Genomic DNA, 25066 nt, shown 5'->3' with positions numbered 1-25066 from the left:
AGCGTCTGAGTCCTGGGTTGACCATATTTCCCATGGTCCTTTGCAGGTGGCCATATTTCCCGGGATCCTTTGTAAGTGGCCATCCCAGATGGCTACAATGGTCTCGCCAATGTACCACGACTCGGGACATCCTTTCCTGCAACGCATGAGGTAGACAACATTAGCCGAGTCGTATGAGTGTGTACCGCGTACCTTGTGGGGGCTGTTCTCACATGTAATGGTGATATTACATGCGACAATGCCACCCACCAGCTACATGGTACGTACTCGTGCAACTCAGCCAACTTTGTCTCCCTCACACGCTGCAGGAAAGGATGTCCCGAGGCGTGGATACCAAGATTTCACGTTTTTTGTTGTCGTATAGGATTACCCCACATTCCACAATGGGAGTTGCCCCGGTGGACCTACTGATGGGCTGTTGTTTGCGGAACCGACTGAGCCTGTTCTTCTTGAATTTAGCTGGGAGGGTGGAGTCCAGGCAAGATCTCCAAAAAAGTAACCATGACTCATCAAGGGCAAAGAAAGCATTTGAAATAAATAACCCGGTTTTCAAAAAGAACTTTGGAGGTGGACCTAGCTGGGTCTCGGGGATTGTAGTAGCGAAGACATGCCTCATATCATATGAGGTACGGAGCCAGGATAAGATCCTGCGGCAGGATTTGGATAATGTAAAAAGACGAGAGCCTTCACTAGCGGCGCTAGCCTCTTAAACATCCAACCTATCGAATAGTTAGAACCGATTGGGGGCTCGAAGTGGCCGAACAGGCTGTCGTCAGTCCAGAATCTATGGCCATTGGAGCGGAGGCCAAGGGGCTACGAGTATACACAGAGGAAATTGGAGAGCCCGGCCCAAGCAGGACAACTCCTGAGGGAGAACCCTATCTAGCGATACTTTGTTGCTCCCAATGCAAAAGGAGGCCCCTACATAGACTGAGCTTTGAGGCCAAGATTTCCAGTAACTGGAGTGAGGTACTAATGGACCTGAGGGGGGAGATGTTGCAGCAAACATCAGGGGTCACCAATGCCTCAGAAAACCTCGGAGGTCATGTGACACCCAGCCTATCAGGGTAATGCGCTCGTGGTTTCGGCAGGCTGGGGGTCTTTAAAACCTGCAGAACAGAGGCAGTCTGGGAGAAGAGTTGGAGTCGTTGGCTGGTTTTGTAATGTTCCTTTATACTTTCTGTAAACAGTTTTTGCCTCCATTTAAACTTTCTGTTGCTCTTGTCCCCTGATAGTCGCCTAGAGTTCCTGTTACCACATGTTTGTTGAGAACCCAAAAGCGCAACAAATTTCCTGGTCAGGAGAGTGAATAATTCAGTGGGAATATCATATTAAATTGGCACTTGAAAAACTGGTAGCTTTAGTGGAATGGTTGAAAGAGGGAAGCGGGGACTATATTAAATATGATTGTAGTAATTGAGCAAGTACATTGTTTTCGGATTTAACCGAACTGAGGCGGTGAGACATCGGCCACCACTGCAATCCTGACTCTGGAAAATGGGTTATGGTTCACCACATGCACGCTGCAGACTCACAGATGAAGCCCACTTTTTGCCAGCCTTTACACTCTGCAGCTGCAATACTAGTGGAGGTGGCCAAACAGTGTAAAGGAGCTAATTGGTTGAAAAATGGGAAGTTAGCATCTTAGTTGGCCTAATTTTTTTTAAATTCCAAAGTTTCATGATAATTAGGAACAATAAAAATAACTTGGATGGATCCTAATTAGTTGCCATGCATTTAATAAAATCTACAATACTAATTGCCCTCACAATCTTGAATGTGGTGTATTAATTTCTTAAGTAATTAGTCCTTGATTCATGAAAATACCTATATACAGGTTGAGCATCCCTTATCCGAAATTCAGAAAAATTCCGAAATCCGTTGTCGATGTGACGTTACGATTGGGAAATCCTGCAAGACTCCTGGGCAATGTGTGGTTCCCAACACGTGCCGCACATGCACAGTTCCCAACATTCCGCACATGCGCAGTTCCCAACGCATGTCGCACATGGGCCTTTCCCAATAGGCGCCGCACATCCGCAGTTCCCAACCCGCACCGCACATGCGCAGTTCCCAACAGGCGCACCGCACACGCGCAGTTCCCAACAGGCACCGCACACGCGCAGTTCCCAACAGGCACCGCACACGCGCAGTTCCCAACAGGCACCGCACACGCGCAGTTCCCAACAGGCACCGCACATGCGCAGTTCCCAACATTCCGCACAAGCACAGTTCCTAACACTCACCGCACATGGGCCTTTTCCCAACGGGCGCCGCAAATGTGCAGTTGCCAACATTCCGCACAAGCGCAGTTCCCAACGCATGTCGCACATGGGCCTTTCCCAACAGGCGCCGCACATCCGCAGTTCCCAACGCGCACCGCACATGCGCAGTTCCCAACAGGCGCACCGCACACGCGCAGTTCCCAACAGGCACCGCACATGCGCAGTTCCCAACAGGCACCGCACACGCGCAGTTCCCAACAGGCACCGCACACGCGCAGTTCCCAACAGGCACCGCACATGCGCAGTTCCCAACATTCCGCACAAGCACAGTTCCTAACACTCACCGCACATGGGCCTTTTCCCAACGGGCGCCGCAAATGTGCAGTTGCCAACATTCCGCACATGCGCAGTTCCCAACGCGCTCTGCACATACACAGTATATTCCAAAATCTGAAAAATTCCAAAATCCAATACACACTCGGCCCCAAGTATTTTGGATAATTTTGAAACTGTATAGAAATATTATCAATTAGTTTTTAAAAGATAAATTTAGAGTACCCAATTCTTTTTTTTCCAATTAAGGGGCAATTTAGCATGGCCAATCCACCTACCCTTCACTTGTTTGGGTTGTGGAGGCGAGTCCCACGCAGACATGGGAAGAATGTGCAAACTCCACACAGACAGTGACCCGAGGCCGGAATCGAACCCGGTCCTCGACGCCCTGAGGCAGCAGTGCTAACCACTGCACCATCGTGCTGACATTATCAATTAATGGAAATAAAATAGTTTATCTTCGTCCACATTTTTAATTCATACAATATGTTCAATTTTATGGCATCCACTGATGTGTTAAATTTTCAGTCTGCAGAAATTGTAACATTTAAGGTTCAAGGTGCTCCAATGCTAGTTACATAGTAACAAGGGTTGGACTCTTTGCGAGTATTTTGATAAGTTTCCAGATTATTCAAGGGTCAGTGGACAACTATCTTGAGGCAGTCAGTTTGAGGCAGTATGCCAGCCAACAGGTATCACAAACCCAAAAGGGACTGAAACAGGTCAGAGTTGAATTAAATTAAAGAGCTGCAGGAAGCAGACTATAAATAAAGAGGGCAGTTGGGCGAAGGTACCCCTTTGGACCAGTGGTGTTCTGCTTGCCACAGCCATACATCTGAAAGTGTGCTTGTAAGCTAGTGTTTGAGTGTACACAGGATTACAGGGAGAAGGAATCTTAGATGGCTAGACTGAAATCTTGTGAGGTAGGCCATTGTTAAAGCCATACATGTGGGTGCAACCTTTGGAGAGAATACCGAAGCGAGATCTTCAAAACTAAACTGGGAATCATTCATGAGACAGAGGTTCAACGGAAATGTTTGACTTGGTGTTTAATGATGCTGGTGTGGGATCTTGAGAAATCCATGGATTTTGTCTTGGGTGCATATGTCAATACAGTGTGTATTGTCTGTTAACTCACATGTAGTTTGTCTGTTAACTCACATGTACCTCATACCTACCCTGAATGTGGAGTATAAGATACATACTGTAAATTTTTTAATCTTTCTGAACTTGTATAGTAAACTTTGTTTTCGTTTGTTCAAAACTGGTGGAATCTTATGGCCTTATTCCAAAAGCAGATGTCTTGAATCCAAAACTTTTTTTTACTTTAAACAATATGTAATTAGTCCCTAACCGGATCCTCCCCCATGTCCTCGTGTCTGGTCAAGGATCATAACAATAATTATGAATTAAATATCTAATCTTATTGAGCACAATATTTCAAACTTTATTTAGCTTTTGTTGCATTTACTTCTCAGAATCATAGAATCCCTCCAATGCAGAAGGAGTCCATTTGGCCCATCGAGTCTGCACCAGCCCTCTGAAAGCACACCCCAACCAGGCTCCCGCCCTATATATGCAACCCCACCTAACCGGCACAACCCTGGACACTAAGGGGAAATGTAGCATAGCCAATCCACCTAACCAGTACACCTTTGGACTGTGGGAGGAAACCAAAGTACCCGGAGGAAACCCACGCAGACATGAGGAGAAGGTACTAACTCCACACAGTCACTGGACGCAGGAATTGAACCTGGGTCCCTGGCGCTGTGAGACAGCAATGCTAACCACTGTCCAAAACCTTTATATTGAATCTCTAATTGTGTTTCAATGGAGTAAAATTAATAGGCATATACATTTATGGTGTTATGTGGTATTGAACTAGAACAAAGAACAAAGAAAAGTACGGCACAGGAACAGGCCCTTCGACCCTCCAAGTCTGCGCCGACCATGCTGCCCATCTAAACTAAAACCTTCTACACTTCCGGGGTCCCTCTATTCCCATCCTATTGATGGGAAAACAAATAATTAGTGTGCAATTATATATTGTACATAAGCACCAAGAAAAATATTTTGGGTATCAAAAATAGTGATTGACACTCCACTATCCACCTTTAACATTCATTCCCTCCACCACTGATGCACAGTAGCAGTAATGCTTAATGTAGACACGGTTCCCTACAACAATTCATCAACGCTCCCCAGTACCTTCCAAACTTGCAAATTCTATTATCTAGGAGGAAAAGGGAAGAAAACTCATGAGAACCCCATAACCTACAAGTTCCTCTCCACGTTCCACACACAATTCTGACTTATAATGATATTGCTATGTCTTCACTGTCACCGGGTCAAAATCCTGGAACTTCCTCTTTAAGTGCTTTAGGTGTTCCTACACCCAATGGACTTGTGATTGCAGTAGCTCAAGAAGAAAAGAATAATTTAATACATTATCAATTTATGTTTTGGATTATGTCTTTCATACCTGTCCTTAGAAGGAGTTTGGGAAGAAACTGATTCCAGAAGGCACATTGCCGAGCACGATGTTTCATAGAAATTCCTGTTGTGTGTGTGTTTAAAGTTATATACTTTTGTGTTGATGGTGTGTAATTAGGCCACCGCATTCCGTGAAGTTCGGGTTCATTTGGGTCACTTTGAAATAATAGGAAAAAGATAATTAAATCCACCTGTTACAAAAAAGGCAGGAACACAATATGAAAAATGCATCTCTGAACTACAATTCTTTAACTAGAACTCGTTAAGTGCTTAAACCTCAGTGAGAGGTAGGATAATGATTTTGCTGATATTTTAGAAAGCCTAGTGTCAAATGCTTTAACCCCTGTAGGGTTGTCAGTGAGTTGATTTGTGAACTCAGCCAATCTGTTCATGATCCACTTGCGTGTCAGCGATTGATCTGGTTACATGTGCAATGCAACAATATTGACCTTTAATTCTGTGCTTTCAAGTGTTACTTACATATATCCATTACATTATGGCAGAAAGTATGGTATTTTCACTACAAAGTGAATTTCCTCACAGCCCTAACCAGGAATGCCAACTGGCAAAGGCAGTAAGGTCATCAGAAAATAAGGGGAAAAAAGAAGTATATGTGGGAATTGGTGTGCTTTTGGATGATGTCACTGAGAGGCAGCACATGGATGAGAAACAGAGGTGATGGTGCAGGGATGGGAAGATAGGTTATTGATGGCTGGTTATTCTCTATTGATGATAAGAATGGAACAAGGTGATTGTAGTTCCACCCACTACGGTTACGTTCTCCGTTACAAATTGGTACTGAAATAATAATTAAAGCACAATGCATAAAGTAAGACAGCCGATGCAACTATTAAAACAAAATTGTAGTTACACATGTAGCAATGTGCATACAGCTCATGTAAACTGATGACTTACCCTGTTTTTGCAAAATTTGCCCAGTAGTGCATCATGTTTCTGCTGAGTGTTTTCTCTGCCATAGTGTAACTGGACCCTTCTTTAAGAGGAATTCCAAACACAAATTCAATCTCATAGCCATGCATAACTCCCATCCACTGAGGCCACTCTGCATTAGATGCGTGCTGGTTAAACAAATAAACGTAGGCAGTATTTCCACGTCCAGCAAACTTAGTAGTAAAATCCAGCAGTGGACATACAAAATTGTAGTCTCCAGCCACATTAATCAAAGCATCACGATTCTTCATTGTATCGTTCTCATCAGTCGAATCTATATATTCAAAATCAATAGCTCCTAGGCCAATGTCATCAGTTTCAGGAACAGATATATTTACACCCTTAAGGAATTGTTCACGAGTAATGAGACTGTCTGTATCTTTGCTGAAGCCAGGAGCTTCATACAGCAAAAAGTAGCTCCCTTCATCTTTGTTCACACCTGCTAAGATTTGGAGTTGTTTAAAGTTACCCATTTGAATTAATTTTGCAGGCAGGGCAGTGAGGAAATCCCCATCAACTACAGGTAAAAAGACACACCCAGACAAAATATTATTCGTCAAGATTCCCAGACTCTTCTCTACTATTTCTTGGGGCTGCTTACCACGAAGACAATTCACTAGCTCTGCTTCATTTCCGGAAGGACATTCAAGGTTGCTGGCCAAAATTGCAGCTCTACGTTTTGCCTCAGCAGATTGTAAAACAGCCCATTGAGCATTGGCAGAACCACTTTGCAATATGGCTCTCGTAAACAAAGCATGGCTTTCAGCTGAAAGAATATGCAGGTGCACTGAAGCTGCTCCAGCACTCTCTCCAAACAATGTCACACTTCTGGGATTCCCTCCAAATGCTACTATATTATCCTGAACCCACTTAAGTGCTAAACGTTGGTCAAATAAACCCATATTCCCAGGAACATCATGGCTACCAGGCCAAGCGAAGAAACCTAAAGCACCTAACCTGTAATTCATAGAAACTACAATTACATTTTCAACCTGAGCTAGATATCTTCCATCATAAACTGCTAGAGAAGCGGTACCTGAAAAAAAGCCCCCACCAAAAATCCATACCATAACATCTGTGTTTCTTGGCCTTGGCGATGGAACCCACACATTAAGATACAGACAATCCTCACTAAGTTGTGTGTTAGGGTTCCACATTTCCTCCCAGGAGGCAACAGGGGAAGAGCTGTCTACATACTGATAACATGTATTTGGATATGTGTTTGCATTCAACAGACCAGACCAGGGTCTTTTAGGTACTGGTTTCTTAAATCGAAGTTCAGCAATGGGAGGTTCTGCATATGGTATACCCAAGAAGGTAGTGACTGAACCCGAAAGGACGTTTACTGAAGTTCCTTTTACTTTTCCTTGACTAGTTGTGATTACCAGCTCTTCTTCGCTTGGTAAACTGCTGAGAGGCTCTAGAGTCAGAAGAAACCACAGCAGTATTATGTGGCATGTTAAAAAGCTTGGTTGCCTTTTGAGTCTCATCATTGATTGTATGCAGGCCTAAAAAGTGAAAATGAAAAGGTCACATTCATCTTATTGTTAAAAAGCATCCAAAATCTAAATTCTATTGCTCTAAATATACTTTTAAAATTATTTAATTATTGCTTTATGTTAATAATGCACTATGTGCAAATCTTACTTCCAGAAGAACCTACTGTGCAGCGGGTAACAGATCAACTTGGCAACAAATCTGATCATTTGTATACAGGACTCGAGTGGTTTTAATGAAATAGATAGAATATCAATACCATCAATACAATGGTGGGGCAGGACAAAATGCAACTTTAGAGGGTGATGATGCAAATAAGTAAACTTTCTGCTAACATAATATGCCAATACAAAGTACATAACTTTTATTTTTTTTCATTGGTATATTGGCACGGCTGCATTATTAACCCATCTCTAATTGTTTCGAGATGGCTCAATGGCATGCATTTAGCATCCGTCACTGTGATATATACACTTTATCTAATAATAATGTTAATGGTATGGTAATTATATTTGTTAGGATACACATGAAGGGTATTGCTGAATTAAGTACCTTCAGCAACAAAGGCAGGCAGATGGCATAGTGGTATTGTCACTGGTCTAATAATCCAGAGACCCAGGGTGATGCTCTGAAGGGACTTGGATTTGAATCCCACCATGGCAGATGGTGAAATTAGAATTTTTTTTAAAAATTGAAAATTGCTGCTTGGCCTTTTGGCTACGATCAAATGTAGGGTCAAGCTAAAGATCAGGTGTAGGGACTGTTCTTGTCAGCTTGGATCCATTGTGTCTCTTTGGTGGAGACCATGAATTAGTTTTTGGAGCAAGCAAGGAGATGGATTAGGGGTTTGCCTTGTCCACTTTGCTTTGTAACTCTGAGAAAGGAATAAAATTTAAAATAGGGGACTGCTGGACACTGACTGTGTGGGAGGAGAGCTATGAGACTGAAATAACCCAATAACCTTCTCAACAAAGAAAAACTCTGTTACTTGGTTTCCACTTCATAAACCAGTTTGGATCGTATTAACAGTAAATGCCACTGAATTGTAACTCTTTACAATTGTATATGTGTTCAATTTTCCATAGAAACAATTTATTTGGTTAGCTCGTGTCAGACAGCACATCAACAGGACTGAAAATCTCCAAATCGAGTTATTGGTATTTAGAGATCTTTATATTTTCTCTGTGCACTCATTCTCCACAGGAAATGCTCCATTTAACAAATCCCAAAGTGTTTAGACATAGATCAGCACAGACTAAGGATTAAGGACCCAGTTGTGTACACGATACTGCTAAAGATTAGCAGGCTAGAAACATGTAGTGGTACCTTTTTTGTTTCTTTCCCTACGAGGGCTTCCCTCTCATTGAGGCACTCATTTGCAAGATTATCTGGAGCTTAGTGGGAAGAGTCCCAGCTCCCAGTGGCAAGTCTACTTGCATTATTAAAGATACCCATGATAGTGGTTCGCGCTGCTGCCTGTCACAGTGCCAGGGACCCGGGTTAAAATCCGACCTTTGACGATTGTGTGGAGTTTGGACGTTTTTCCCCGGGCAAGATTTTTACGCAGAGGGTAGTGGGTGCCTGGAACTCGCTACCGGAGGAGGTGGTGGAAGCAGGGACGATAGTGACATTTAAAGGGCATCTTGACAAATACATGAATAGGATGGGAATAGAGGGATACGGACCCAGGAAGTGTAGAAGATTGTAGTTTAGTCGGGCAGCATGGTCGGCACGGGCTTGGAGGGCCGAAGGGCCTGTTCCTGTGCTGTACATTTCTTTGTTCTGTATGAATTTCCTCTGTATGTGCTAAATTGGCCGTTCGTGTCCAAAGGTTAGGTGAGGTTACGGGTTTGCGAGGGATTGAGTCTAGGTCGGGAGCTTTTTCGGAGGGTCGTGCAGGCTCAATGGGTCGAATGGCCTATCAGCACTGTAGGGATTCTATACCCTCCTTTCAATTTGGGAAATGAAAAGCAACACAGCAAAAATTGAATAAGTCCAATGTAACAAGTTGATAATTTACAAAACATAAAAACTTGGAAGTCCCTATTTGCCAAGCTTCTTTTGGAAAACTAGAAATTATTCAGACTCCTGCTATTTAGCGGATTCTACTTGGCCTGAACATGCCTTGGTCAAATAGTAGACCTACATGTTGAGGTAGTGATGCACGATCAATTGCACAAAGACTAAAGTTGGGTACAACTGTGGCTTTATTACAGTCAGATGCGAAGCCTCCTGCTGCAGCTGGCGAAATGGCAGGGCACTGGAAGTCATGCATGTTTATACAGTTCTCCCTGGGTGGAGTCAGCCGGCAGGAGCTACCAGTGAACCTGTAATGCAGGTCCTACCATACATCTCCAATTACAGTGGATCACCACATTCATCCCGTTAAAAATAAGTCCGGCGGGGGTGATATGAAACTATATCGAATTAGTGGAATTATGTACAGTGGTAGGGAAAGAAAAGTCCATGTTGACGGTCCGGAGTCTGTCAAAGGTTCAGCCGGTCCGGTGCTTTGGTGCTTTGTTGGGATCGGCGTAAAGGTAGCGGCGAAGTCAGTGTTGGCGGTGGTGGAGGTGGCCCCGATGGCGGTGGTGGCTGTTCTGATGCTGGCCAGTCATCGGGGAAATCTGGGAGCGTGCAGAAGTCCTCTTCGTCCTCTTGTGCGGAAAAGGGGAGGGGGGGTGGTCTGGTGGGGTCAATATTGGCGGCGCGGTGGGAGGTGGGCGCATTGGTGGTGGGGGGGGGGGGTGTTGGGGTGGAACCCGACGGTGCCAGGTCCCTGAGTGAGACAGTATCTTGGCGGCCGTCGGGGAACGCAACGTATGCATATTGAGGGTTGGCGTGGAGCAGGTGAACTCTGTCCGCCTTGTGGAGTTGGATGTGCCGACGGAGAAGGACCGGTCCTGGAGCAGCGAGCCAAGTCGGGAGCGACACACCGGATGTGGACTTCCTGGGGAAGGTAAAATCACGTTCATGGGGTGCGTTATTAGTGGCGGTGCACAATAGTGACCGGATGGAGTGCAGAGCATCAGGGAGGACCTCCTGCCAGCAAGAGGCTGGGAGGTTCCTGGACCGTAGGGCCAGCTGAACGGCCCTCCAAACCGTCGCATTCTCCCGTTCTACTTGCCCGTTTCCCCAGGGGTTGTAGCTGGTCATCCTGCTGGAGGCTATAACCCTGCTGAGCAGGAACTGACGCAGCTCATCACTCATGAATGAGGATCCCCTGTCACTGTGGATGTACAGTACAAAGTCTTACAACACCAGGTTAAAGTCCAACAGATTTGTTTCGATGTCACTAGCTTTCGGAGCGCTGCTCCTTCCTCAGGTGAATGAAGAGGTATGTTCCAGAAACACATATATAGACAAATTCAAAGATGCCAAACAATGCTTGGAATGCGACCATTAGCAGGTGATTAAATCTTTACAGATCCAGAGATGGGGTAACCCCAGGTTAAAGAGGTGTGAATTGTATCAAGCCAGGACAGTTGGTAGGATTTCGCAGGCCAGATGGTGGGGGATGGATGTAATGCGACATGAATCCCAGGTCCCGGTTGAGGCCGCACTCATGTGTGCGGAACTTGGCTATAAGTTTCTGCTCGGCGATTCTGCGTTATCGCGCGTCCTGAAGGCCGCCTTGGAGAACGCTTACCTGGAGATCAGAGGCTGAATGCCCTTGACTGTTGAAGTGTTCCCCGACTGGAAGGGAACATTCCTGCCTGGTGATTGTTGCGCGATGCCCGTTCATTCGTTGTCGCAGCGTCTGCATGGTCTCGCCAATGTGGCAATCTCTGCAAGACGTGCCAGATCATTGACATGGATACCACTATTACACGTGAGAACACCACCCACCAGGTACGCGGTACATACTCGTGCGACTCGGCCAATGTTGTCTACCTCATACGCTGCAAGAAAGGATGTCCCGAAGCGTGGTACATTGGCGAGACCATGCAGACGGGAGGGGAAGTTCCATGAGGGGGCGCATGCGGTCGGGGTCGGGCCCGAGAAGGCCATTTTGGACTACATAGCCGAGAATGGCTAACCGGGTCATGCTGAACACACACTTCTCTTTGTTGTAGGTCAGGTTGAGAAGGGTGGCAGTTCGGAGGAATTTACCGAGGTTGGCATCGTGGTCCTGCTGGTCATGGCCACAGATGGTGACATTATCTAAGAACGGAAAGGTGGCCCGCAAACTGTACTGGTCGACCATTCGGTCCATCTCTCTTTGGAAGACCGAGACCCCATTTGTACACCGAAAGGCACCCTAAGGAAGTGGTAGAGGCGACCGTCCGCCTCGAAGGCCGTGTATGGACGGTCCGACTTCCGGATGGGAAGCTGGTGGTAGGCGGATTTCAGGTCAAATGTTGAGAAGACCCGGTACTGCACAATCTGATTGACCATATTAGATATGCGTGGGAGGGGGTACGCGTCGAGCTGCGTGTACCGACTGATGGTCTGGCTGTAGTCCACGACCATCCTGTGTTTCTCCCCAGTTTTAACCACTACCACTTGGGCTCTCCGGGGGCAGTTGCTGGCCTCGATAATACCCTCCTTAAGCAGCTGTTGAACTTCGGACCTGATGAAGGTTTTGTTCCTGGGTGCTGTACCGTCTGCTCCTAGTGGCAACGGGCTTGCAATCCGCAGTTAGGTTTGCAAAAAGGGAGGGGGGATCGACCTCGAGGGTCGCGAGGCTGCAAATGGGGGGGTAAGGGCCCGCCGAATTTGAGGGTGAGGCTCTGGAAGTCTAGGCCCAACAGGAGTGCAGCGCAGAGATTAGGAAGGACATAGAGGCGGAAGTTACTAAATTCTACGCCCTGGACCGTGAGGGTGACTGTACAAAAGCCTCGGATCAGGATGGACTGGGATCCGGAGACTAGGGAGATCCTTTGATTGGCAGGGTGGACCGCGAGGGAGCAGCGCCTTACCGTATCTGGGTGAACGAAGCTTTCGGTGCTCCCGGAGTCCAGCAGGCACGAGGTCACGTGGCCATTGATTTTAACCATCGTCGACGCGGTGGCCAGGTTGTGTGGGTGACATTGGTCCACCGTCATTGAAGCGAGCTACGGGTAGCCATCGGATGCTTCGGGTGGCGAGCGGGTGCGGTTTCGATGTCGAGATGTCCGGGGACCCAGTGGGGAACAAGATGGCGGCGCCCGTGGTGCGCACATTGCGGGGTCAGGACAAGATGGCGGCGCCATGGTGCGCACATTGTGGGGTCAGGACAAGATGGCGGCACCCATTGGTCGCACATGGACCCGGGAGAAGAAGATGGAGGCTCCCATTGTGCGTCTGGCTTCGAGGAGGGGGCGATAGCGGGCGCGATCGCAGCGACTGCGTGGGCCTGGCACACAGCCGTTAAGTGGCCCTTTTTACTGCAGGCTTTACAAACTGCAGTGTGGGCCGGGCAGTGTTGGCGGGGGTGCTTCTGCTGACCATAGAAGTAGCAGCAGGGGCCCCCGGGGTGCGCAGATCGGCGTGCGGCGCAGGCCTATTGCGAAGGCAGGGCCCCGGCTGAGGAGGTCATCGGCGGGGTCCAGGAGGGGTAGGAAGGGGCAGAAGGGCGGGCAGCGCGGCGGGAGAGGTACGATTGTACGTTACTGGATGCAACAGTCATGGAGAGCGGCAAGGTTTTTGTCTCCACCAGTTCGAGCGTGGCCCCTTCCAGCAATCATTCTCGGATGCGGTCTGACGCAATCCCCGTCACGAAGGCATCGCGCATGAGGAGGTTCTCGTGTTCGGCGGCCGTGACGGCCTGAAGTCACAGACCCGGACGAGTGGAATTATGGCCCGCCAGAAGTCTTTAATGGACTCACCAGGTAGTTGCGAGCGGGTGGCAAGTACATGCCTTGCAAAGAGCGTGTTCGCCTTCTGTGTGTAGTGTTCTTTGAGGAGTTCCATCGCTTTTGTGTAAGTAGTGGCATCTTGGATCAACGGGAACACGCTGGAGCTCAGTCTGGAGTACAGGACGTTTATCTTCTGAGCCTCTGTTGGTGCGGGGTCCGCCGCATTGATGTAGGCCTCGAAACATGCTCGCCAGTGAGTAAAGTCTTTCCTGGCGTCGGGAGAGTGAGGATCCAGCTGCAGGCGATCGGGCTTAATTCGGATATCCATTCTGTGGAAAATCTGACTGTAATAAATTGATGCACGATCAATTGCACAAAGACTAAAGTTGGGTACAACTGTGGCTTTATCGCAGTCAGATGCGAGGCCTCCTGCTGCAGCTGGTGAAATGGCAGGGCACTGGAGGTGAAGCATTTTTATACAGTTCTCCCTGGGCGGAGCCAGCCGGCAGGAGCTACCGGCGAACCTGTAGTGCAGGTCCTACCTTACATCTCCAATTACAGTGGATCACCACAGGTAGTCTGTCCCAGAGGGCAATGATTCCGTCCAAAATGACTAACTGTTTACCTCAGCCCCTTGTACAGATAAATCATCCTTTTCCATCTCTCACAACCTATCCAATACTCTGACCATTTTAAAAAAGCTCAATCATTTTCCACAAAGCTTGTATTTTTCTAATTATACAAAACTTGTGGAACTCAATTTTAAATGCCTCCTAGCCCCCACAAAACAATGTAGCAAATGATCGAGATTAAGTTATCAATATCAAGCAATTAAACCCAAACCCTTTCTACTCATTTAAAATTTAATACAAACAAATCATGTCATCAAACAGCTTTAAAAGGTAGGAGGTATATTTTCACATATTTTAAATGTTGTGCCCAGGTGACATCATAATCTCTGCAATTTAAATTTAACAATAAGTGAAGCAGAGGCCTAATCTGTGGAATTTTCAACAGCAAATTGGAGGTGGGAGATGCTGACTTGCCAAGTGCAGGAGATCAGCTCCAAATCTCAGGTTTCACAGGAAAGCCTTCAGTGCCACTCAGCCCTTCCATGTATATTGTGATATTATTTATAAGGAGCTAGGAACTAATTGTTACATGAATGTATATCCTGGGGTGCCATATGCACTGTCATATTGCAGTCATGTGCCAAGTAACAATATGTCGCTTATCAGTTCACCAATCACACGAAATACACTCAATGATGTTCCAGCATAATGAGTCTACAGTGTTATTATTACTAACTTATGGGAATCAAAAGATATAACATGATGGCGTCAGTTGTCTATGGGAGAAACCCAAATATTTTGAACAAATTTAATGATGAATTTTATTGAAAAATCAACCTGAATATGTGACAGAGAGTGAATTGTATGAAAATAAAATCACTGCAGCAGCAATAGATACATTTCTAGCCCATGATGTTCCGGTAGACTGATGATGTTGAAGAGTCATTTGAGTCATTTAAACAAAAGTGCAGTGAAACGCTTAGGAGCTTTCTAAAAGGCACTAGGAAAGAGAAAATGTTCAACTACATCCTTTTGTGGGCAAGAGAGACAGAGTTACATTTGTTCAGGAGCTGGGAGCTGAGTAAAGCTAACAACAGAATCCCAGCCAAAGTCAAAATATCAGATCTGCTGATATGAACTTCAACATCTGAGGCAGGAATCAGATGAGCCTGCTGACAATTTCAAAACAAGATTTAAAATGCAACCAGAAAATGTAAATTCAAGGTAACAGATTAAATGCTGCTGGATAAGGTCATTTGGGGCTCTGCATATACTGAAGTTGAAAAATAATTGATTGGAAAGGACACGCTTACAATATTGCAAGCTGTAGACACTGCCAAAGTACATGAGGCCATGAGCAGACAGATGAAAATGCTGACTACCCAAAATTTCATTTCAATCAAGAGGAAGTTAGCAGGGTTATTGTAGTGAAATGGCAACATAATTGAGTGAGCATCAGACAGAGAGAAAGTTTGCAAGAGCGTTTGAAGACAATATGAGTTCACAGACAGAAGAAAATGTCCCACACACAGATCAAATTGCAGACCTTGTGGAATGTCCAATCACTAAGAAATGTAGAACAAAAGTGGTGGTGAACATGTTATCAGAGATTGAACAACAGGACAAATGAAAAGTAAAAACAACCAAAACATCCATAACCTGGAAGATGATGATTAATTTGAGAATGCAATAGACGTAGGAACCATACAACTCCATGAAATGGCTGGAAGCGACAGTTTACCGAGGAAAGAAATTCATACTATCAGTCAAATCAGGAAGAAGGTGATTAATAAACCTACAACCATAAATCTGAAGCTTGATACCGGAGTAATAAGTAACATCGCATAACATCGCCCTGCTGATGATCTTTCATGGTCACAGCTTGAGGGGCAACTGAGACTCAATTAAAAGGAACAATCCAAAACAGAGGGACACTTGAAGGAAAATATGTTCACTGTATGTTTAAAGCACTGAAACAGATAGCCCTGCTAATCTGGGATTGAGCAATTGTGGAGATAACTCATCCCAACAAACCATCAGATGAAGGAGGTGATACTGAAGGTTGTAGGTGATACACACTATGAAAAGCAAGAAAGATCTGGTACAAATGTACCCAGAGGGTTGAATGTTTTGAAGGTTTTGAGTATCACATCACTGTTGGCCCACCAAAGAAACCAATGATTCATCCCTCATGTAAAGTAGTAGCAGAACTAAAAATAAAACTAGAAAGAGAGCTCCATGAAAAGAAAAACGTTGAGTACCAGTGGTCTAAGTCATATGAAAGGAGCTTCAGTAAACTAAAAGTAGTAATATGCAAGGAGACAAATCTGTCCCATTACAACAGAAAAAATACCTGTTGCTCTGAAAATAGATGCTTCTGAAAATGAAATGAAATGAAATGAAAATCGCTTATTGTCACAAGTAGGCTTCAAATGAAGTTACTGTGAAAAGCCCCTAGTCGCCACATTCTGGCGCCTGTTCTGGGAGGCTGGTTCGGGAAAAGGACTGGGAGTATCTCTAGTACAAGAGAGAAACCAATAACATTCACATGCAAAGCTCTAACATCAGCAAAATATAAGACAACCTGGCCTAGCAAAACGCTCCCTCCATTGACCAGGAGGAAATCAGGCAACAACAGGTGGGAGGTGGTCAACACTTCAACAAGCATGCTAAATCCTTGGGAAAACTCAGCAGATTAGGCAGCATCTAGAGAGAGAAACAGAGCTAAGCCTTTGAGTCCAATATGACTCTTTACTTATGAGAGTGATAATGGATTCGAAACACTGACTCCATTTCTCTTCCCATAGATGCTGCCAGACCAGCTGAAGTTTTCCAGCATGTTTTGTTTTTATTTCAGATCTCCAGCATCTGTTGTAGTATTTTGATTTTATGCTAGACCGCTGTCTGAGTTGTAAAAAGACAAATTGTATTTGCACAGGATTTACTCATGAAAAGCTTGAATCTAGCAAGCATTGTTGGTAAAATTGAGACTCCAAGGTCATACATAAGTGAGATAGAAACCAGTAAGCAAATAAGAAGGATTTGACCTCCACCTGAGCTGGAGAAGCAGAAAACACCAACAACACCAGCAACATCACTAATTAGTGAGGTAACATCAACTGCATTACTAACAAGCAGCATAATATCAATAATGTTACCAGTAAATGACACAACATTATCAATATCAAGTAAGATGTCTACAACACCAGGAGCAAGAGCCACAACATCGCCTGTACATTGTGCCAACACACTACTGAATGCCATAAATGCCAAATTCTCAAGATGGAGGCACAACATTCTACCACCAAAGCAATACCACCAATAAAGTATTTGTCTGAGGAAAGAAAACAGCCAGAAAATACTTTTCTAAAAGTTTTCAGTTTTTTTTCTAAAAGCCATTGCTGATTTCTTCAATTTAGAAAAGAGTTAATGATTGGAAAAGTTATCTTGATATAAAGGCATTATATAATTTTCAAGAAAGAAGGATGTTAGATTGTTATATTAGTCGCAAAGAGCTAAGAACTCATTCTGTGAATATATATCCCAGGGTGCCACATTCAACATTGAACTCCAGTCATGTGCAGTCCACCAGCCACATGGGAAGCTGAAAGAAATACACTCAATGAAACAGAACCTAAAGTGTGATTATTTGTAACTTATTATAAACAGAAGACATAACAATTCACCCCAGTCTCTCCTGCCCCGCCCCTCCACCCCACCCCCACAGGTTGTCTGTTGCCGTCTCATGAAACATATTTGTCCTCTTGTTCGTCAGGCAGACTGTCAATTTGGCTAGCTGTCAAATAGATATCTGTAGGATTATTCATATGAGATTCAGCTGTTAAAAATCATATGGTCTTCACATACCTGACATTTTGTCATGCCATTGTGTTTCCCTGAACCCACCCCGAAAATATTGAGACTTTCTTGGAGTTTATCTTGATAACTACGAGCCCAAAGCTCATACTAGTATTTGAGGTATAATTCTGCACCAGCCTGTTCTGGACTTTCTCCAGAAACAAAATATTCTTCACCATGCAGAGAAACCATACAGGCACGTGCAGACATTCGAAGTCTTAATTACACAGCCTAAATATTGTATTTTAAAAATGTTATACCTAGATGATCCAAGCAATACAGCCTAATGTTATTCCTCTTCTCGATCCAGATATCTAGTAATACTTATGTACTTCAATGGCCTTTTCTCCTACTACTCTTTGGTCTCTTTCTTTATCACATATCCCTGCAGATTATAAACATCCAAACATGTTTCCCAACCCTATATTTATTACACTGTACTTACCCACTTTGAAGAACATCTGCCACTCTCAGGCCCACTTATTTAATTTATGGAAATCAGCTTTAGAGTTATTAATTCTGTGCCATCTGTGAATTTATTGATGGTTCCTTTAATGCGCCAAATCATTAACAAAAATGATGAATGATCCCAACATAGTATGAAGCTCTACTCATGACTAGGCCCTATTCAGGTCCATTTTCATATTGGTAACTCTTTGTTCATGAGAGTTTAAACTATTACACATCTCATCTGGCCTTTTCTAATCTTCCATGCAGAACCTAAAGACAGTTTGGAAATCAAGCTTTTAGAATAACAAAATATCATTCATTATTCTAAAGATTATTCTTGCTGAATTACCCTAAAAAACCCCTAAGTTAATTACTTACTGTAGACTTAATTCTCAGCACTTTAGTCCTACAATTCTCAAATCTTAAAACTGGAAGCCCAAGAACCTCCCGACAATTGATGAGTTCCTGAAAGATGACACAGCGCCTCACAAACAATATTTACAATGCCTTAAGTACTTTGTGTAGATGGAATCAAGTACAGATGGATAATCAGGTATAAGTAGGTTGATTTTAGCTAATTAAGGTTCCTCCTTATATTTAACAGGCTTATAAAAAAGGCTTACAAGAACTCCAAAGTGTAAACGAAAAGATCTACTAACATTATATTTGGTCAAATTAGTGATTTGCAATGTGCTTAAATGGGATATGTCAGAACTGTACATTTAGTAAAATTATATTTTATCCAACATTTTAGAATTGACTGTAACCAGAACGCCAGCATAATACAGTGGAATTGCTTTAAAGGTTTTGTTTTATTTTTTTGAAACATTTAAGATGACCACTACCATGAAGCTATCCTCCAATCAGGAGTTAAGTATTACCACTGAGAACATGATGAAGAGAAATCACGATGTGTCGTTACAACAGTGTCTATTCAACCTGAAGCTGTTGCAGTCTTAATATGGATTCCAAAAATGACACTTTACATTAATCCAAAGGAGATCTGGGCATTGACTCCACACTTCAAAAGATTATAAGCTTGAATTTGGTTTCATGGCAAAACTGGATTAGCCAAGTGAAAAAGTGAAAAAATTACAGTGGATGGCAGCTATTCATCATACATTTTAGAGTACGACGTCTTACAACACCAGGTTAAAGTCCAACAGGTTTGTTTCGATGTCACTAGCTTTCGGAGCGCTGCTCCTTCCTCAGGTGAATGAAGAGGTACGTGAGGAAGGAGCAGCGCTCCGAAAGCTAGTGACATCGAAACAAACCTGTTGGACTTTAACCTGGTGTTGTAAGACTTCGCACTGTGCTCACCCCAGTCCAACGCCGGCATCTCCACATCATACATTTTAGAAGCTGTGATGTCCAAACATCTTGTGAAATACAGGCCCAAAAGTCATTTGAAGCTTGGAGCCAACAGAAATTACACTAATGATGGTCTCATGCTGTTCTAGCATCTGAAAACAAATTGTGTGCCTCAGAAGCTGCTATTCAACAGACGGCTGTTAAACAGATTAATGTTATAGGTCATTTATGTGTTCCTTTGCCTTTTTTGCCATCATTAAGGCGTAATTTTGTTGCCAGCTGCATCACATGCAACAATTTATCCTTTTCTGCATTAGATCTTCAGGATAGGTTTACTGCAAGGCGGTTCCAATGTATTATAATAGAAATTAATTTGCTACTGTAGAATACAGTAAGTCGGCGCTCTATATATAGCACTATATTCATTAGACAGATTGAAGCAAATATGCAATGCTAAAATATGAAATACATAAGAACGAACATACTCGTATACTTAGTATTTTAGCTCAGTTTTAAGACTAGTTGAATTTGGCTCTGAGAAAAGACATTAAAAAATGTTTTTATTCATTGTTGCATACTCACAATGGTATGGGGTTTATGAAAACTACTCAGCTTTCAAAAGACATGCTGGGAAGAATAGAATTTATACTGCATTCGTTGGGCTGCCCCTGTTTGATTCAACATCATTCTTAAAATGCCGATTGGAAGAAACAGGGCTTGAATGAATTTTCCTCAGAAAAACAGAGGCAATTTCTAACACTTTTTCCACTTTGATACGACACCCTCGGCAGTCCAGCCCCACATGTCCCAGAGTCACAACACAAGTGAATTAACCAGTAATTCTTATTCAAAATTCCTAAGTTTTTGGCCTTTGGTTGCCTAATAATTACAATCACCAGGTTTATAAGTTTACAAACAATTACTGTTTATTTGCGAGAACTACAATGAAACACACAGCAAATACAGTTGGCCACTAAGTAGCCAACTCCTATTTTAACTTGTCTCCCCATCTTCTACATACACAAGGCAGACAAACACAAAGGAGTGGAAAAGGGGAAAAAGCATAAGTGAAAGAGAAAAGAGCCTTTGCTTCAAGTGATGGTTCCCTGCATGCTTTCATCACAAGTACGTTTTTAGTCGTTATTTGGTATCCTGCACACACAATTTACCTAGAGATACAGAATCCCTGTTTCATCAAACCTTACTTTCAGTTTGTAGCCGACTGTCAGGCCCTGTATTTTCAGGAATCCAACACTCACAGGCTTATTGGAGAGAGTTAGCTGGTTCCTTCTGGAGACAACTACAGCCCTCACAGCAGGCTTTTTGGAAAGAGTTTTGCTGGCTCTTTTTGGAGGTTTTAGTTGGATCTCTTCATTTGTCTGTCATAATCAAAACTGAAAGCTCCCAAGGTCTCTAAACCATATCAGTGGGATCAGATCCAATAACCATCTGTTACCTGGCAGAACACAGCCTTTTGGGCGATATCATTTGCCACCATCCAAATCAATCAAACCCAGTCCCAGCCAATCTCTGTCATTGGTGCCGGTCAATCTACAGCACCAGTTTGAACCAGCACAGTCATCTCTCCTGCTGCTGAAATACTCTACTTCAATTAAACACAGGCCACCTGCCTTAAAGGCACGTGTCCATTAATTATCCATGAATCAGGGCAGCACGGTGACGCAGTGGGTTAGCCCTGCTGTCTCACAGCGTCGAGGTCCCAGGTTCGATCCCGGCTCTGAGTCACTGTCCGTGTGGAGTTTGCACATTCTCCCCGTGGGTTTTGCCCTCACAACCTAAGTGCAGGGTAGGTGGATTGGCCATGCTAAATTGTCCCTTAATTGGAAAAAATGATTTGGGTACTCTAAATTTTAAAAAAAATTAGCCATGAATCAAAAATGTAATGGCAAAAATTAAAGAAAGGGGAAGTAAGGGAATAAACTGGGAATTAACTGGAAGGGCCCTTATAACTGAAATGGATTTCTAGTTGGCTGGGAAGTATCCAAATGCAATGAGCTGAAGAGAAAATACTTATGGAGTGTTGTAAATGCAAAAGGTACAACATACAAATATCAGAATTCTCAATTCCACTTCACCTATTGCAAAGAAATAAATTGATTACTGTTATGTGAGGAAAAGATTAAGTTGTGAATGTATGTTTTGTTTTCTTAATTTTAAAGAGATGGAAGGCATTTGCATCTCAATCTGGGTAAACACAAAAGATTATCAAGCCAGTACACAATTACAGCACTATTGAGCTCCCCAGCTTACATCATTAGTACAGCATCGCTGCTACATATAAACAGAATAGAAAAATTGTTGCAATAGAAATTGCATGTAATGAGAATATTTTTCAAGTCATCTCTATACACAAGTGGATTTCACTACAGCGGTGAATGCAGCTAGAATCTGTGCTGCCTGGGCAGCACGGTAGCATAGTGGGTTAGCACTATGGCTTCACAGTGCCAGGGTCCGGGGTTCGATTTCCGGCTTGGGTCACTGTCTGTGCTGAGTCTGCACGTTCTCCCCGTGTCTGTGTGGGTTTCTTCCGGATGCTCCGGTTTCCTTCCACAAGCCCCGAAACACGTGCTTGTTAGGTAATTTGGATATTCTGAATTCTCCCTCGGTGTACCCGAACAGGTGCCGGAATGTGGCAACTAGGAGCGTTACACAGTAACTTCATTACAGTGTTAATGTAAGCCTAGTAGTGCCAATAAAAGATTATTATTATAAAGTATTACTTTCAAACATCCTAATTTTGATGAGCTAGATTTGAAAATGTTATTAAGTGATGTAATTAAACCTTTCTACTGAAGGAATTTCTGAAAACTCTTGGATGCTACTTTGCACATTTATAAATTATAGTCAACGTAAGAACAGTAGTCACATCTCTTATCGCTTTATCAACTTCAGCAGTAAAGAGATAAAGCCCATAAACTAAACTCAATAACACTACAAATCTATCTGATGGAACAGCGATTTTGTCAATGCTAAGTGGTGAGTATTTTAAAATTCTAGAGAGCAGCTGTTGTTTCTTACTGTTTTCCCCTTTTTCCCATTGTTCCAACGATTAGTTTAACATAGGCTCCAGGCAATATAGAAGAACGACTACCATTTGAACTTATTCAGTGCATGTTGCCTAGAGAAGGCAAGAAAGGATTACAACTATTGTGAGTCCAGCACCTTACAAATGCATGACCTCCATCACCAATAAAGGAAAGGGCAGTGATCACATGGGAACATCACCACCTGCAATTCTCCTCCAAACCACACACCATCCTGACTTAGAAATACATCACAGGTTTGGAAGATGCCATTGAAGGAGCCATGGTGACTTGCAGCAGTGCATCTTGTAGATGGTATACACTGTCACCACTGTTTATTGGTGGTGGAGGGAATGGAAGTTTAAGGTGGAGTTTATTGGAATGTCAATCAAGTGGATTGATTTGTCCTGAATGGTGTCAAGGTTCTTCAGACTTGTTGGGAGTTGAACTCATCCAGGCAAGTAGAGAGTATTTCACCACACCCCTGACTTGTGCCTTACAGTTGGTCGACAGGCTTTGGCAGCCAGGCACGGAGTTACTCACGGCATAATTCCTAGCCTCATGTGCCCTGCTGCCACAGTATTTATATAGCTGCCTGTTAGGTTTCTGATCAATGTTCACCCCCAAGATAATAGATCATAGAATTTACCTTGCAGAAGGAGGCCATTCAGCCCAACTCGTCTGCACCAGCCCTTGGAAAGAGCATCCTACCAAAGCCCATACCCAAGCCCATACCTTCACTCTATCTCCATAAACAGTAACCCCACCTAACCTTATTGGACACCAAGGGCAATTTATCATGTCCAATCCACCTAACCTGCACATCTTTGGACTGTGGGAGGAAACCGGAGCACCCGAAGGAAACCCATGGAGACACGGGGAGAACGTGCAGACTCCACACAGACAGTGATCCAAGGCGGAAATCGAGCCTGGGGCCCTGGAGCTGTGAACCAACTGTGCTAACCACTGTGCTACCATGCCACCCACTGGATGTTGATAGTGGGACATTCAGCGATAGTAATGCCATTGAATGACAAGGGCATATGGTTAGATTCTCTCTTCTTGGGGATGGTCATTGTCTGGCATGAATGTTACTTGCCACTTATTTACCCAAATCCAAATGTTGAGGCCATGCTGCAGGTGGACACAGACTGCTTCTCATCTGATTTTTGCAATTGTGTAATCATCAACGAACAGCTCCACTTCTGACCTTATGATGGAGAGGTCATTTTTGAAGCAACTGAAGATGGTTAGGCCTCCAACACTCCTGAGGAACTCTTGCAGCGATGTCCTAGGACTGAGATGACTGACCTCCAACAACTAAAGCCATCTTCTTTTGTGCTAAGTATCTCACCAACCAATGGAGAGTGCCCCCCCCCCCCCCCCCATTGACTCCACCTTGATGCCACACGCAGTCATATGCTACCTTGATGTCCAGAGCAAATTCTCACCTCATGCCTTGAGTTCAGCTATTTTGTCCATATTTGGACCAATGCTGTAATGAGCGCAGGAGCTGAATGGCCCTGGCGGAACCCAAACTGAATGGCCGTAAGCAGGGTATTGCTATTTGAGTGCCATTGTGGATGATACTTTCTAGTACTTTGCTGATGGTCGAGGTTTGCTGATGATTGATAATCGACTAATAGGGTGATAACTGGCTATATTCATCTAGCTTTTTGTGGCCAACACATACCTGGGCAATTTTCCACATTGCTGGGTAGATGCCAATTTTGACGCTGTATTGAAACAACTTCTCTACGGGTGCAGATGTGTACAGATGGTAGCCAATAACTGGGGATTCACTTGCATCCCTATAAAAAGGAACTGACTGAAACTGTGGCTGTTGGGTTGAGAGGTACACATTTGTCTCATTACGAGCCAGACCCAAAGACATGGAGGGAGATCCAGTTAGGGATATATTTGTTTAAAGTCGATAAAGGTCGAGATTCAAAACACCTGCTTTTGGAATAAAGCCACAAGATTCCATGGGTTTTGAACAAACAAATACAAGTTCAAAAAGACAAAATAATTTACAATATGTATCTTATACTCTGACATTCAGAGCAAATATGATGTACATGTGAATTAACAGACTAACTGTGGTCGAGCACACCACACGACAGAGTAAATGACAGAAGCAACCAAGACAGAATCCATGGATTTCTCATGAACCCACCCAGATGTCAGTAAACACCAAGTCAAATGATCTCGTTGAAACTCTTTTATGAGGGATTCCCAGCTTCACCTTCGAAAATCTCGCCTTGGAATTCTTTCTAAAAGTCGCTCCCACTTGGGTGACTTTAACATTGGCCCACCTCAGAGGGTTTAATCTCACCTTCCATCATTCCATCTCCCTAAACTCTCAAGTGCACTCAAACATTAGCTTACAAGCGCACTTTCAGATCTATGGTCATGCAAAACAGAGGAGCACTGCTTGAAAAAAGTATTTTTTTCTCAACTAACTTTTTTACTTAGTCTGCATGCTTTCTTTAACTTAACTGGAACCTCCATGTCTATTTTGTCTTTATGGTATTTGTTGGATGGCAGATTAC

General features: G+C 43.8%; 1 protein-coding gene across 4 annotated transcripts in view; it reads right to left on the bottom strand.

Moving 5' to 3' along the window:
* LOC140389861 (cholinesterase-like) overlaps window positions 1-25066 on the bottom strand; it is a 54735-nt gene that overhangs the window by 20841 nt on the left and 8828 nt on the right. For all 4 annotated transcript variants that reach the window (XM_072474447.1, XM_072474445.1, XM_072474443.1 and 1 more), the window contains exons 2-3: window positions 5967-7510; window positions 5041-5207 (exon numbers count right to left, since the gene is read on the bottom strand). In XM_072474447.1, coding sequence (XP_072330548.1) covers window positions 5041-5207; window positions 5967-7510 — 1711 coding nt within the window. The remainder of the gene's footprint in view (window positions 1-5040; window positions 5208-5966; window positions 7511-25066) is intronic.

Source organism: Scyliorhinus torazame, chromosome 14 (assembly GCF_047496885.1).
Source record: "Scyliorhinus torazame isolate Kashiwa2021f chromosome 14, sScyTor2.1, whole genome shotgun sequence".
Classification (NCBI taxonomy): domain Eukaryota; kingdom Metazoa; phylum Chordata; class Chondrichthyes; order Carcharhiniformes; family Scyliorhinidae; genus Scyliorhinus; species Scyliorhinus torazame.
This window is presented reverse-complemented; position numbering and strand designations above follow the sequence as displayed.